Source organism: Rhea pennata, chromosome 3, assembly GCF_028389875.1.
Source record: "Rhea pennata isolate bPtePen1 chromosome 3, bPtePen1.pri, whole genome shotgun sequence".
NCBI classification, from domain to species: Eukaryota; Metazoa; Chordata; class Aves; order Rheiformes; family Rheidae; genus Rhea; species Rhea pennata.
In genome coordinates, this window is record NC_084665.1 from 68,193,571 (window position 1) to 68,210,161 (window position 16,591).

At 37.5% G+C, this 16,591-nt stretch overlaps 1 protein-coding gene across 5 annotated transcripts in view; it reads right to left on the bottom strand.

Annotated features, from left to right (window-relative positions):
- Nucleotides 1–3,881: 3,881 nt before the first annotated feature.
- Nucleotides 3,882–16,591, bottom strand: part of AKAP7 (A-kinase anchoring protein 7) — an 89,820-nt gene continuing 77,110 nt past the window's right edge. For 2 of the 5 annotated variants that reach the window (XM_062572541.1, XM_062572542.1), the window contains exon 8: nt 5,406–6,213. In XM_062572541.1, the coding sequence (XP_062428525.1) occupies nt 6,011–6,213 (203 nt within the window). In that variant the 3' untranslated portion in view covers nt 5,406–6,010. Of the gene's footprint in view, nt 5,257–5,405; nt 6,214–15,233; nt 15,285–16,591 lie in introns of those variants that run through there. The other 3 variants (XR_009957940.1, XM_062572543.1, XR_009957941.1) reach the window with 3 other exon arrangements.

Genomic DNA, 16,591 nt, shown 5'->3' on the forward strand with positions numbered 1-16,591 from the left:
ACTGCATTTTGCATCCGAGAGGAACTAAATAAAGCACATACATAAACAGCAGTTGGAGCAAAGACCAGAACCCGGGAGTCTTATTGTGCCACCAGTCACAGCAGCCAAATTCCAGCCCCTTGCTGTAAAAGCATTTGCCTATCAGTGCTGGGGCGGCCCTTTTGCTATGCCAGAAATGGCAGACATATCACCTTTTGTTTTGCTATGTATTGTTCTAATTATTGCTCTGCTGTGATTATGTTTTATTTCTCAGCCAGGCGTCTCTCGGGACTGATTTTCGTTCAGTACAAATGTTCTCATTATAAAGACTTACCATGAGCAGAATATAAATGAGAAGATGAGTGCACAGTAAGAACTGGTTTACACAGCAGTTGTACTGATCAAAGAAACAGCGGAGTAAAACACATGTGAGCATTAACATGCTCCTGTTTCCCGGGTTCAAACAGTTCCCTTTCTGAAAGAGTGGTATGACTTCTTGCCTCTGAAATCATGCCAATTTTGCTTAACTGAAACAAAAAATGCTATTCATTTCTACAGAACATTATCGCATGGCACTAATTAGTCCTTTGAAGACCAAGGCCGTCCCTATCAGCCTCCATGATTATGCTTTCTCATTACATGAAGCCTTATGGAAGAGTTGAAATTCTAAAGGGTGCTCACAAATTAAATTACTACATGACCTTGGCTCAGAACAATTTTCGTAAGGCTAAAGCAACAGTTGCTTTATCTGATCGTCCACTAATCATGTAGCTTAACCACTTACCATCTTGGTTCTAGGAGGACTTATCCACCAGGAACTGTATTTGCTGAGTGCTTTTAAACAGCCTTAGCTGTCTGACAATCAGACAGTAGTCATCTGTAGATCACAACTTCAGCAAGTAGCCACGTGGCCTTCCTGAGGACTCTTATGCTATGGAGTAAGACCAGAAGTTTCTCTGCAAAGACATTGTCTTCTTTGGGAAGTCAGTGACAACCTTCCCCCTCCTCTGAAAGAGCTCACTAGAGAGAAACTGCTCCAAGCTATATTACCGATTCAGACACGTATTTTTTAAATCTAAAACAATACATTAATAAAAGTTTAACAGAGACTGAGAGAGTTCACACACAAAATAAAATCCCACACTAGAAAGAAAATTAAACAAGCCTCAAGTGTCTGGCTAACAGTCTCCACTGGAATCAGTAGAGTTTGAATTAATTCCTTGGTTTCATTAGGAGTGGATTTGGCTCTGCAGATACTGTATTTTGTTGGCTGTAATTCATTGCAATGAAAGTTTTTCAATTTACACTTAATTTCACTAAAGAACTCTACAAGGTAGTTGAACATAACAAGTGGACATGTATTTCTACTAAACTTCAACTTGCAAAATCTGCTGAATGCAATGATTTTGTTATTTCTCACCTATTTTTCCTACTTGCTGATCACATAAATCAGCAAGCAGCTGATGTATCTCAAGATGTATCTCAAGATCTTTATAAAACTGGAATTCCAGTCTAGATTGCCATGAAAATCAAATTGTATCATTCTTGATACAGCATGGCTGATACACTTTGATCCGTGATGGGGATTCACTTGGCCTTTAGGATAAAATAGTACACAGAAAGTGTGTGCAGTGATAATCAGAAACTTCTGTATACAGAACATGAAGACTCTTGAAGTCTAACTTCCAATCTTGACATTAAATGATATTTTACTGCTCAAGGCATCATACTTATTTCAGTAGAATTATTTATTGATTGAGGGTATTGCCCAGCGTGCATATCAATACCTGTATATGCGGATATACAATATCTGGATTTGACCTTAAGTCCCAACCCCTTTTTAGATTTGTATCAACTTCAGTCAATACAGAAGTACAGTGTCTGCTGGTCAAGACTTACTGGAATTTACAGATTTCTCTGGTTATTCTCTCAACTTCTGAACACCTCGAGTGCACATCTCAACATAGCAGACAATGTATGGCAAGGGGTGCTTAGGTAGCAAATGTATGTCTTCTGCAACTTTTGAAACCTATATACAGACTGAGTGTAGATTTCAAAAAGTTTCTCAGATGGGTCAGTGCCGTTCAAAGGGTTCCAGTTAGACTGCTTCTGGAAGATGAGCTACTGCTTTTTGCATGATCAACAGTGTAGAAATACTCTGTATGAGTGAGTAGAAGGCACTCCTACTCTGAATATGAGTGAGCTAGAAGGCAGAACTAAAAACAAAACCTGAACAAACTCTTGCTATCTGCTTTAAACGCCAACACTTTCCCAACTTGTGCATCACTACCTCAAGACATTCCCCAAAAGGACTGCTTAATTAAAACATGAGTTGTTGTCTGACAACGTCTTGTGAGAAGGCAACATACTAGTTTTGGTGTGTGCTGCTCAGAGCTTCACACCTTTCTACATTAGGTTTAGTTTCTGTGTACCTGCATTCTCAAGAGCTCATTTCACCTCTCCATACAATAGTTTCATGCTTTAATTTGGTAGCCAGACTTATTCTGGCTTCTTTATATGCTAGGTATTCTCTCTGCACACTGCCAGAGACAGCAAAATAGAGCAAGGAAGAAGGGTTATCATAAGAGTATGAATCTAGATAGAGGATTTATTGTAGCTGATTCCACGGTCAATTTTGAGTTAATTAGTAGTGATGCCATGTCAAAACCAGAAATTAAGGCACTTTGAAAGAAGCTGAATGCTTTGGAGACAGAAGTCTCATTGATTTTCATGGCTCAAAATATCAAAAAACCAAGGGTGATATTCAGTTGCTTAAACTGAACCTATGCATCTAGTATCTTTTTAGAGGCTCTGGGGTATTCCCTAGCCTGCAGTGTCTGATCCAGAACAATGTGTCTCCTGTATGGTTTCTGTCATTTTTTGTCAGGCCTATGTGGTAGTCAGATACTTTAGGGCATCTCAAATAGTACTAGATGCCTTTGTTCAGGCTGCTAAGTCCCTCTCCATGTGTCCAGGCAGCTGGATGCTTTTCAGCCAGAACTGTGAACGACTAGAGCCTGATCATGTCACCTATTAAAGTGTCTGCACATAAATTTAGTGATTAATTTCTATGGCTTTAATTGCAATTTGTGCATTATGACTGTTATGAGCTGGATAATGAAAACAGGTACTTATTCAGGGTAATGACTTGTATGGAAGAAAGGGAAATGACAACCTGAGATTTGGAGATAATGCAGTAACTCGTTTTCCTGTTTTTGTATCTGATTGTCTGTTTTTGTACTGTCATCTGTAAATTGGATTTAAATTGCTTGACATCATGACGAATAGTTATCTCTAAGTGAACAAGTACTGAGTAATGTTTGACATGAAAAAGAAACTTACTTACTTTATATAAGGACACAATAATTTCAGCTTCTCTCCTCTGCCTATGGCCATATGCCATCCTATGGCTAAGGGAACACACTGCGTGTAGAGAGTGGAGGCTACTGTGCAGGAATTTACAGATTTGTTTGTGAAAGTCTGGATTTCTGTCTCCCGTAACGATGACAAATTCCAACAAATATTTTTCTTCTACACCAAATCTGAGGTTAATTCCTAAAGTCAAACTCAATTTAAAGGCTGAAGGGTGGGTATGGACCGTAGCAAGCTGTACTAGTAACTTCTTTCTAAAATCTTACAACCCAGACTGTAAATCAATCTCTGAATAGTTTCAAATTTTGGTCATTAAAAATTTTTACTTGGGGAACCTTTCAATGATAGGAGGGAATGTGCTAAGGGAATGTGCTAACTGGTGACTTTCTTAAAACAATAATGACTTTGGACTAGCTTATCTGCATGAATTCATGCACATGATTTCAGCACCCAAGTTCCAGATCAGTATCTTGGCACAAAACCCATAGTCAATTTAATGGAGTGATTTATACAAACACTGTTCCAGTCAATTTTGTTACTTGCAAAGTACTTCATTTTATTAAAATCCATTTGGAGAGGGGTGAAAACATACAAATAGTGCAAATAAAAAAATCTTTATTAGGAACGTGGACTCAGAAATGTATGAGATGCATTTCACGATATACTGTTATATATTGAGAAAAAATTGTAAGTATGAAGCTTGAGATAAATGACCAGCGCTTAAAACCAATGAAGAATATGCACATAGCTTTTCTAATAGTCCAAATTTGATACCTCACAACATATATTATACAGCTTTTACAGTTAGGCAATTTTAAACAAATGTTTATAAGGAGTGCAAGTGAACAAGTACTGGACTGCACTGCCCAATACTTGTCACTGTCCTGCAGGGTTGTGCATCCAAAGCGTCACTGACTCCTGCAGGTGTGTGAGGGGAAGAATTAATGCAAGCTGAGACCCCACCTCAGGCAGCAGAAGATAGAGATGGAGGAAACATCAAAAGCAAAAGATAAAACCCACCATTTTTCAACAAAAATGAAAAGGCAAATATCATTCTAAGGAATATTACTTTCATGAGAAATCTTGAGGCAGCAACCTGACTCCATTAAAGCCAATAAGAGTTTTGCCATTGAGATTAACGCAGCCAGAAGCTCATTTGAAAAATTTAAACATTCTTGCTTTAATGTAAACAGAAACTACACATCAGTATCTATACATGTATTCAACTGCTGTTTAAAAACAAAAATAAAAACCAGACAGTGCTAAATCAAAATGTCAGTACATATACAAAAGGCAGATAATTAAAAGAGCTTTTCTCAAATATACATTTTAAAGTATTTAAAAGTATCAATTTTTTAAATATATGTGTGTCATTGCTACAGAAATAATCAGTGAGAAAAATCTGAGTTATTTGCAGTGATAAAGGAAGGGCACAGTCTTTGCTCAGATTTACTTGAAGCCAGTATTTTTCCACTTTGGAATCATGACGTATACCTGCACATTTAAGCACATTTCAATGCTGTGCTGAGGAGTGGCTGTAGTTCATCATTATGAAATACAGTCCTTTTGTGCAAGTATTTCACTATTATATCTCATGAACCATTTACACCCATTTATATTTTCAGTAAAAAAGAAACAGAGGAAAGAAAATTTCTTTCTTGTCTTTAAACAGCCTGATGACATTTTACACCACAGTAATTTACAATCATGCATTTGTAGATCAAGAGTCAATGCAACTTTTCCCTTTATTGGTATAGTTGTGCCTGTCTTCAAATAGTTCTTTGCTAATTTTCATGCGGATCTCAGAACTGGATAACAGCTTCTTTATCTGATTCACTTTGGATAACAGGGCCTGTGTTTCTCTGTGCAAAGCTTCCTTTACTAAATCTGCTTCATGATTCTTTCCTAGAGGAAAAGAACAATATAATACATTTTATAATAACTAATGTGATTTAGAAGCATTACTGTATGGATATAAAGAGAACGTATCTGTTCTGGACAATATTAATTGCTAAGAATTTTGCCCACATTTATTATGTATAAAAATGTCATAGTTTGTCAAAAAATATAATTTATTTGAACAAATGTTACCAAAAAGTAAAGAACAGTACAGTGTCACATTTAAGAGAAACTCCTGCTATATTACATACTGTGTAATAGTATCTGCGGTGAATATCTGTAGTGGTAATTTTTAGCTTAGGATTGACTGCTGTTGACTTTGAAACAGAATGTGCTCTCACACTGAGTGAGCAGCCCTGTGGCAGTGCCAAACAACGCAAACGACATTGTTTCCACTTATGGCAAGGCCTCTTCCATGGCCATTACAGTCCAAAGGCAAACACGAAGGGTTCGATTTCTCTCCAAAAGCAAGGAAGAGACTCAGTAGTAAGAGCCAGTGAACACTGGAGCTGTCCGTTTCACCATTCTCATCTTTTTCCACCATTCATCTCCCCCAGCGTTCAACAGATTTTCAGCAATGCAAACACTTTAATTAAACTGGTAGGCAGCGTCCTTCGGTTCAGAACAAACTTTTGATAAGAAACTCACAAAGCAGAATGCCTGTCAGCCAGCACCACTTAGCAAATTGCAGCAGGGAGCTGGAACATGTTTTTGTGGTTATTCTTGGTAGGCTATTTGCTCCTGGGCTTTTGCACAGCGTTCACTTGCTGTTATCATTGTCATTTTCGTTCTTACTGCCACCAGCTGCTTCTTCAGTTTTCACAGGGCTTCCATCAGTCTGTTTGTTTTTGTTTTGAGTTTCTTCTAAATATTGTTGTACAGCCTTGAGCACTGCATTCTCCACCAGCCTTTTGCTGAGGCTCACCAGCTCTGCATCATCTGGCTCTGCTGCATGTTTTTCACCTATGTGTCACAACAGACAAGAGAAGGAATTCATTGCCGAGGAAAGACAGCAGCCATAATTGTATCCTGAGCCTCTGGCTGAGATGGACATCTAGGCTTTAAGTAATTAGCTGGATTTAAGTCTGCCTTTTCCTAATTGCAAAAATAATTTCCCCCTTCACAAGCTGTGAACCAAAAGTGATTTATGAAGATGTAGATACAGTGTATCAGACTGAAAGTATTTCATTTCTCATCTGTAATATAACACTTTAATAACCCATTGGCTGACATAAGCACCCACTTAAACTGCTGGAGGAGTGCGCTAATTTCATTTTTTCTGGTCAACAATAATTTGTTCCATCTAGGCAAAGATGAAGAATATGACAAACAATGAACTTACATTTTAGTAACATTCTTAAATCTAGCTGCTCTTGTTTTGTGATTTTGCTTAATAAATCTACAATCCTCTACCTATTTATTGTTTGTAATTTAAGAACTTCTCACAGGAAAAAAAAAACATGGCTAAAAAAATCTGTTTAAGAGCAGGTTAGAAATTTTTAATCAAAATACTGAATTTGGAAAAGCCATGTACTCCAGCCCCCTCTCCCCTCTGTGTTCTAACCTTATACTCTGATATGGAAGGAATATAAATGCCTAAAGTCTATTCATAGGTACATGCTGATAAAAGTAAGAGGCTGGCATATCACTGCTTTGTTCAGAGTTTACAGAAGTAAACATACATAACTAAATAACTGTACAAATAATGAGGATTCTTATATATCATTCAATATATCTAGATATCGTATTCTTCCTTAAATCAGTTTCCTAATAAATTATACAGCCTGCTACAGCATCCTCCTTTCATGAACAATATAAGCCAGGAAAAGCATACTTTGTTGTCTGCATGACTTCACGTGCAGCTCAGCTTTTAGGGCCTCATTTCCACTAGTCATAAAATTTGCACTTGAAGCTTTGCAATTTCTTGCACTTGATAACTAACTGTTTCTCTCCATATATATTTAGAGGTCATACTTTTAATGTCCCCTTCTGTAGCTGGCATTCTGTAACATGCAACGAGACACTGCTTAGTCACGCACATTTGGTGAAACAGATACTATTGTATGTTCCTAGCACAAAGCTTTGTACTGCTTAATTATCTAAATTTGCTCTTTTTCGTATATATAAATTTATTCATTTGCAGCACATAGATTATAGTTATAAAAGACTTGCATTAATCTTCCTAGTGGTTTGTACAATCTGTAAAGTGATTTCACAGACAGAATGTAATTCATGTTCAGTTTTCAACCCAGAGAGGGAGAGGGAGAGGGAGAGGGACAGCAGAGCAAGTAAGAGTATCCTATTCTGGAACAGCAAGGCAGACTAAACTCTTTCAGTTCTAGTCCTCTACAGACCTATTACAGTGGAATAGAAAGAACTGTATTTTTGAACTGAAGATGTAATTAGAGTACACCTGAGTAAAGTGTTTCATATTCTGGAAAATATTTGGGAAAAAAATCTGAAAAACACTGAAAATGCATTTTTGAAATCGTTTTCGGTTAAACCAAAATTAAAAAATAACAGAAAATATTGAAAAGAAATCTAGCATTTCCAAGACAAAACATTGCAGATTCTTACATGAATCAGAGGGAGATGTAGACACTATTCCCAAAGCTATTCAATCAGCTATGTGCCTATGTGCCTTTTTGTCCGCTGTTTACCATGTTTCTCTACTATCTGCAAATCCCAGGTTTAAGTCTATCCTTTATCTTCTTCAGAGAAGGGACTTAATTTATGCTCTTATATCTTAGGAGACATGAGATATGTACGAGCAGCATTTCCTCCCAGCTTTTAGGAGTTGATTCCACATCCTCCTGTGAACATAACCCTTTGATTCCAATTTTGTCTTTGCTTTTATTAAAGACACTCACAACTGAAATAAAGTATCTTGGTTTGTCCCAGTGTATTTATTCAATAGAAGAAAAAAACAAACCTCATAATGGTTTCCAGTTGAAGAGTTTCTTATTTTTCAGAATTGCCAGTGAACCAAAGAAATTGTTATTCACACAGCTCAAATGAGCTGTACATGTAACTCTGAATAAGATCAGTGGAATATAAGGCACTCAGCAATGCTAATGCTTGACCCTTTAGTAATTAATATGCAGACTATAACTAATCAGTCACAGAGGCCTCCAGATATCACAAAAAGGTAGTGATTATACTTATTCAGAATGTCATTTTACTTGCAGAACATTGTGTATTATTCTACATCGTGAAAAAGGATAAAGCTCTTCTCTCAGAAGTATCTTCTGCATTCTTATAAAACATCAATTAAGTCATTTGTGTATAAAATCCGTACACCTGTTATCGCATTTAAAATATTCACATTAAGTAGACAGTTTGCTGAATAAGTAATTTCCCAAGCATGAAAAAAATTATAGACTACTTAAAATGAAGAGCCTTATTAAAGAAAAATTTATATAGCTATAAAAGAAGTCCTTTTTTTCATGTTGTGAGACACGCATGGCTCACCAACATTCTGAAGTCTGTAGTACCTCTTAAGTTCTGCCTTATAACTGGGAAGACTTACATTGGTTCTGCATGTGAACATGAAAAAATGTAGATCCCTGTATGAAGAACACCGCTGGATATATCCGTCCAGCCACTTTGGTGGACTGGCTATATGACTCACTCATACTCTGTTTATATTCTCAGACTTCCTAAATAGCACTTCTGTGTAATGTTATATTGGCAAAACAACTGTACATTACTGTAGCATCATTCTTATTCATCACTGCTGACAAAAAAGAAATAGGCCAGATAAAAATAACAGATATTAATCATCTATACTTACTTAAATATTCAGCATATATGTCCTGTCTATATCTCTCTCCCCATGCTGCTGCTTGCCTGCTTCTTAGACATATAATTCCTTTGCAGCAGACAGACATTTTTTTGTGTAGACTATCCTACATTATAGGAATTATCAGAATACCAGTAAAAAGCCATAGTAGATAGAGATGCTTCAGATTAAAAATGGAGGTTGAAAAAATTCAGAACTACTCTGTAAACTCTGCTCTGAGAAAGGGAATAGAGATGTCACGTGCACTGTATTTGCATCTATAGTATGTCTATTAGTACAGATTGTGCCAATACCTTACTTTCGTGCCTGTGAATAAAAAATTTCCACTACCTTGTCCTGCTTGTGGCTCAGAATAGAAAAGAAAAAAGTCTTTCATTTTGTTTATCCCAGAATTCTAAAATTTTCAAAAGATGAAAACAAATTCACGCTATGTGAATAGATCTCAATGCATTCATGCTAAGTAGTGCTTTTTATTATCTAGTGGAACTGAAGCGTACTTGTTGTCCTGAAGTGCCCACATTTTTTTTCAAAATGGAATTATCAAATGCAGACAATTATTCAAAAGGCGATTTATAATCTTCCAGTATGCTGCTATTAGTTACGAACATGAATCAGATCCCTGAAACCTGAACTAAGTTTGGATTCAGATTCATTGTTGTATCTCTCTGGGATGGGTCTATACTGCAATTCACTCCCTTACACTTTACAGGTGAGATTGATCTGGATTTTGAAATACTACACTGGAAATCTGGTGATGCTGGTACAGCCTCTTCCTGGTCCTGGTACAGCCTCTTTTAGAATTCAGGTGGATAACTCAGATTTGGAAAGAGCAAGGACTGTTAGTTGGATGCCTCTCCTATTTACATTACCCGTCCATTTCTTAACTGTACATAGCTTTTACAGGAAAAGCAAGTTCTATTATCTTTTACCAGGCACACTTCTAAGAGAGACTTCTGCAATTCTTGTTTCATGGCCTCATTATAATGGGTGTTAGGATGTTACTATTGCTCCCAACAAACTTTCATCACAACAAAACGATGCCAGTGTGGGGCAAAGTATAAAGGAGACTCTTGGTATTTTGAATGGGTGAGTAAGAGCAGTTGGAAAGTATATTCTGAAAGCAGAGGTTACAGACAGTGCTTTGGGGAGTGCTGTGGTAACAGACATGACTCTATCTTCACTTTAGTTCATCAATTTCCTAACACTGTTTTTACAAAATCTAGAAACAAAAACCCAGAAGGGGCTCGGGCAATCTTTCAAAACCTTGCTCTTTCCAAATTTCTTCTCAATGCTAGAAAACTTCATTTTTTTTGCTTACACTGTGCCTCTTTTTCTGCACCAAGATACTGACCTAGTCACCACTGCATGAACATAAAACTGTGTATTTCATCACTAGTCTCAACATCTGTGACAGAAGAGTCCAGTCCTTGAGGCATAACAACCATTCACTACAAGGCAACTGATTATTACTCCCTCTGTCCAGAGGCAAAAGCTTTGCTGGTGTGCAGTACAGAGGGACTGGAAGGAAGGAGACAACTAACCTAATGATTTCTGAAGGACTAAGAAACCTTCCTGTCCAGCAGATGACTATCAATAATTGCTGGATGAGGTAGGTTTGAACAAAGAAAGGCCAGTGAAATAAATGCCAGACAGATTTCAACCATGTGAATTCATACAGTTTGTGACTCCAGTGGCTGTGCTTTTATTATGGTTCATTCTTCTTATGTTCTCAGGAAAAGGCCTAAAAATGAAGACATTATTTATACTCACAACACCCTGACAAATGTAGACTACTGTAAGCCTGTCCTGCCCTGCTGTACCCTGTGGAAATAATACCTAGTTTCTACTATGGTAGACCTGTGTGTCTACAGAACTTGATTCAAAATTAAATTAAATCCATTAACTTTAGTGGGAATTAGATGAAGTTCCCACACCTGCAATGTCCTATATATCAGACTGATGCATGGAACATTTTCTTTACTGACGACTTTCATATAAATTTGGTATTTCACATATACTGACAGAACTATAACATTATAAAAATATCATCCCCTCTCGTTCTGCAAGAACAGTGAGTCCACAGTCCATAACAAACTAATTACAAACTGTAATCAGTCACCAGACCATATGCTTCTCACCCTTGCAACAGACCATGAATAAGCCAGTATGGGCAAGATCATGGTTTTTAAGTAAAGAACGTTCTACACAAATATGAGCATGTATCCAAATACAATCAACATAATAAACAGAAACAGGAAGATCACAACTCTAAACATTTCCTTCGTAGTCAGGGAGGACTTCCACGAAAAGTTTGCTGAGTGATCACTTAAGGAATTGGCACAAATAAAGTACTTAGTGGAGAAGTGAAATTACAATCTTATTATGACATTAAGGTGAAGACATTTGAATTGCTCACATTGTATCCTAAGTAGAGTATGAAAAATAGTGTGATCATCTTCTTGGAGTTATAAAAACTTCTTTGGTTTTAAGTGAATTGTTCTGTTCATACAGGACTGCCTAACAAGGCAGTACAATATCTTTACTTTGAACTGAAAACCTGGGGTTTTAGTTTGCTAGATTTATTTATTTATTTATTTATTTGATTGATTGATTTGGTCCATCATAGAATAAAACCAACAAAAACATGAATTTCTAGGGAACAGGAAACTCAGGGTATTGCAGCTGTTCAGTGACCCTGGTGTTTTTGCCAGTCTCAGTGATGACAGCAAGAATACCTGCACACTCCCTCTGAGTTAGAATCACAGAATCAGTAAGGTTGGAAGGGACCTCTGGAGATCACCTAGTCCAACCTCCCTGATCAAGAAGGGTCACCCAGAGCATGTTAGACAGGGTTGCATCCAGGCGGGCCTTGAAGATCTCCAGAGAAGGAGACTCCACAACCTCTCTGGGCAACCTGGTCCAGGGCTCCGTCACTCTCACAGGGAAGAAATTCCCCCCTCACGGTCAGGTGGAACTTCCTGTGCTTCAATTTCTGCCCATTGCCTCTTGTCCTGTCACACGGGACAACTGAAAAGAGTTTGTCCCCGTCCCCTTGACACCCTCCCTTCAGGTACTTGTACACATTGTTAAGATCCCCCCTCAGTCTTCTCTTCCCCAGGCTCAAGAGGCCCAGCTCTCGCAGCCGTCCCTCATAGGGCAGGTGCTCCAGCCCTCTGATCATCTTCGTAGAGTTGAAGGCTTGGTAAATTTGGCAAAACTTTGTCAAACCTAAGGCATTTCAGCCAAAACACTCTAAAACTCAGTGAACTAAAATGTTCTGACCACATTTACCTGTAAGTGGACAAATTTAATGTGTGCTCAATTAAACCTAATCTTGTTCTACCAGCACTGAAGGCTGTGAAGCCATAGTCATGAGTCTTCTGAAAAATTAAAAAAAAAAGACACTATCTCCTGTGCTCTAAGGCACTGTCTCCTGGTTTTGTTAAATATCTTGTTTTTATTTTCCTAATGAAAGAGATGTGCTGACAGAAAAATTTCCTTGCACTCCTAATGCAGTTTGAAATGCTTACACTTAATTAAGTTATAAGAAGTCCACTATAATAAGAGATGATAACACAACGGCTGAAGGAAGGAAAACAGCTTTAAAAAGCTGTGATTTCTACTTGATTTTCTCATGGATATTCAGGCACAGAAAACAGCCCAAGTCACAGAAGAGGTTTTACAAAACCACAGGAGCATACACTGTGCGCTCTGACAATGGGAGAACTAAACCATCCAGAGAGATTACAATAGCAAACATCCAGACAGAATTAGTCTCCCTCTTCACCACTCATAGTGATGTCTAGCTACTGGGAACTCCATGAAAATGGAGAGTCTTCTTGGCAAGCAGGAGTAGTGGTGAGAGCAGCAGAGGTCCTTTCCCTTAGAGCAGACAGTGAAGGAACGGCCTCCTGTTTCTCTCACTGCCTGAGGGAGACCAGGAGTTCTTAGCTTTATAGGAAACATGGCTTGTCAAAAGCTGAAATCTGGAACAGGTTAGTCCAGTAGTCCCCAATCCTCAGTGGCCCTCAAGAAATCATACTGAGAAGGAAATGCACCAGGATAATGCCCTGTTGCTCCCCTATCCACCTAGGTTGCAAATGACCGCAGGTAGAATTGGATGCTCTTGAACACAGAAGATCGCTAAGACGCTATGCTGAGTGGGGTCAAGGTCCAGTAAGTGAAATGCCTAATGAAATAGGATATATACAGATTTTAATTGCTGAGTCCAATCCTAAAAAAGTCTTTGCTTATGAGCCATTCAATCCTGAACACCAAACACCTACTCACAGGCATCATGAAAGAAGTAATTTAATATGCATGCATTTCTGTTTACTGTTTCCTATCCTTCTCATAGTCTCGGTGAGCTTTGGTTTCATTTCTTTAGGATGCAGCCATGTTTACTGTGCAACTTCCAATGCAACGGGACTCCATTTTGATTGGGACCTCTTAATGCTACCATACAGTAGATTTAAAAAGAAAAAAACAACATTTTTTTGCCTTTATGGATAACTAGTATTAATGAGTGCACTTAAATTGATCCTGCATTGCTTAACATCAGGTTGCTTCTCCAGAGCTCAGAAGACTCTTCAATATGGACTCAAGCTATCAAGCAGTTTTTAACATAGTGCGTATCTTTCTTCAGGGTATGCAATTTTGAATATATTTGCAAATTATGGAGAGAAAAGTCAAATTGTAATCAACAAGCATTTTCAGATAATTATTTCAATTACAGTAAAATGAGCTGTGAAACATAGCTGCATACTGCCTGAACTGTAAAAGGAGGATGAATCTTGTCCAAAAAATATACATATATTTGCAGACATGCATTCTAATTGCTGTTCAGGAGGATATCCGAAAGTGTCCATAAAACACTGTAATAAGATGATCTTTTTATGGAAAAATGTCATTTGCTAGGTGTTTTTAGTGTCCCTTTGATCAAACTTAATTAGGCCCTGAATATAATAGAACACAAACACTACCATTCAGCTCAGCAGAGCACATTTCTCTTCATGAAATCTGAAGATGAAAAAATTGAAACTTTACAACGTCATAAAACGAAACATAATCTAGTCCTTCTCAGAAAAGACTCTAAAATGCACTCCTTTTTTCCTTTTTCCCTATTTTCTGTACAAACAGTGCTTATCGTCTAAATTGATGAACAAGCACTTAATAATCAAAATTAACATTATTCTCCAGTCTGTTTCACTGTTAGAAATCAAGAATGAAGAACTAAACCTCACAATTCTTCCTGACCTACATTCTGTAGCATAACTGATCACTCAGCCATACCTTGAAACTTACAGATCTGTTACCTTTTTAATCTTTTTTCCATTCTTCTTTCACAAAATTTATCTCTGCCTTCACAGTATTTCCAACTCTTTCCCTTCCTCTCTAGCATCCTAACAATTCTACTAGCATAGAGACCTTCAGACCACACAAATAAATTACCAACATATTACAAATCTGGAACTGTATTCCCAGTGTGTTTAAGTCTCATAAACATTAGTGGAGAACTGCTCATTTACACCAGCTGTTCTTCTGGTTCTTTATTCCTATTAAGCTAAACAGTTCTGATTTGGAGTTTCAAATTTATCTCTTCGTCTTCTCTTATTTTGAGTAATATTTTTCTTAATCTTTCTCCAATTCAGAATAAAAGAATAAATATTTGTTATTCAAGTCAAAGATAATGTTTGCATTTCTCTTCACTGCATTCACAACTAATGTTGAAATCAAAAGCATGTTTTTTTCTTCATTCCACCTAAACAGCAATACATTTGGTCCCGTAGTTCCCTCTGCCTTAATGTTTTTCACTGAGAAAAGTTTCCTCACTTCTGTTTTTGGCTAAAAGGGTCAAGACAAGTTCAGTAGGATGGGCAGAAGGGAGGAGATGGGCAATGATTCCCCTTAAGACCCAATTAATTACATCATTCACTGTTCTGAGATGGCTAAACACAGACTATATTGGTGTGGCACAGTGCAGTGAGGTTTTAACTCCAAGAGTGCAAGTACTTCCATACATCAGAAGGTTATGCAATGTTGCCATGCACTAACCTACAGCATTTGCTAATTAGCCTGTCCGCCTTCCTTGCATGCAGTACCATGTAAATCCAGTCATCCTGCCCCTAATGTAGGAGCTTATATGTGGGCACCTCTTATTACACGATGTGCTTTTATCCAAAGTCCAATTCTGTCATCTCTTCTAACTTTATGCCTTCTATGGAGATTACGCCTAAAAAAGGACCAAAGTAATGAAATTCATCTTTGGAAGCAAAATGATGAGCTTCAATTAGAATTTAGTATTATTATTTACTCCCACTGAAGCAGGCATTACAGGCAATTCCTCAGTGATCAGGCCCTGTGTCGCGATAGCTGGCCCTCATTTCAAATGTTTCAGTTCAATTGCAAAATAGAACACAGTGGGTGAGCAGGGCATACAGTTCGGGCTGACCCAAAGTAACATTTATTTCATTAAATCAGAGGATCAATAGCATCTCAAAACACGTAAACATCATCTCAAATATCATTTTAACAGAAGAAAGATAATCTCTGACTTTAGGAAGGTGCTCAGTTACTAGAACTCACCTTAGTTACAGATTGTATTTTGTAGAACTACAGAATAAACTTTTCATCTTGTACCGAAAAAACTGCCAAATTCTATTATGAATGTGTGTGCAAAAAGCAAAAGGGAAGCTGAGAGAAAAGAGGAAGAAAGAGAAATCTTTCTGATTGCATTAGGCTATACTGCACGCTAATGGATCTTTAAGACAGCAAAAAATATTACTCGTTTGCTAATTATCTTGAGCCACAGTAAGTGCTGCAGAAATATGACTGATAGTTAATGTTTTTGTTCAATCCCTGTGTTTTGTACTTGAAAATTGAATAAAATGCCATTTAAAAAATTATTGTTGTGATGTGAAACAGAACAAGTAATATAATAATAGACCATGGCATAATACATTTGTCCTCTTAGCAGATGAATACAAACTCTCAAGCAAGAGTAAATGAATTCTTTCATGCATAAGTATTTTAATTCACACGAATCTAACCTAGCATCCAAGTGAATTCTACCTGAGGTTGGGTGATATCCAAAGGGATTAAGTCATCAGCAGGAAAGCTATAGTTAATGGTGGATTATGAGACTTTGGGGACTGGTTAGGTATCTAATATGGAGTGAATTCTCCCTATGTCAACTGAAAGCAACAATCCCTAAGGTTCATTATAGTTTTAGGCAGGGTCATGAGACCGGCAAAATTCAACTGTGCATGCTAACATCAGGATTACAAGCCTGAAAGCACTGACTACTGCAAAAGTTTGTTAGTGCAAATCTATCACCAGTGTGGTGCACATTTAGCTAGTCAAGGCCCAAAGTATTAGGCTATATCTAAATGCTTCTACTCGTGCAAGATAGCTAGGTTGTAAACAATGTTTCTGCATCTAGTCCCTTTTTTCTTTTGTTAGTAATGCATAAATTACTGTTTATTTATCCAGCCAAGATTTAAATTTGACTTCCATAGCATATACCATCCCCTCCAGCAG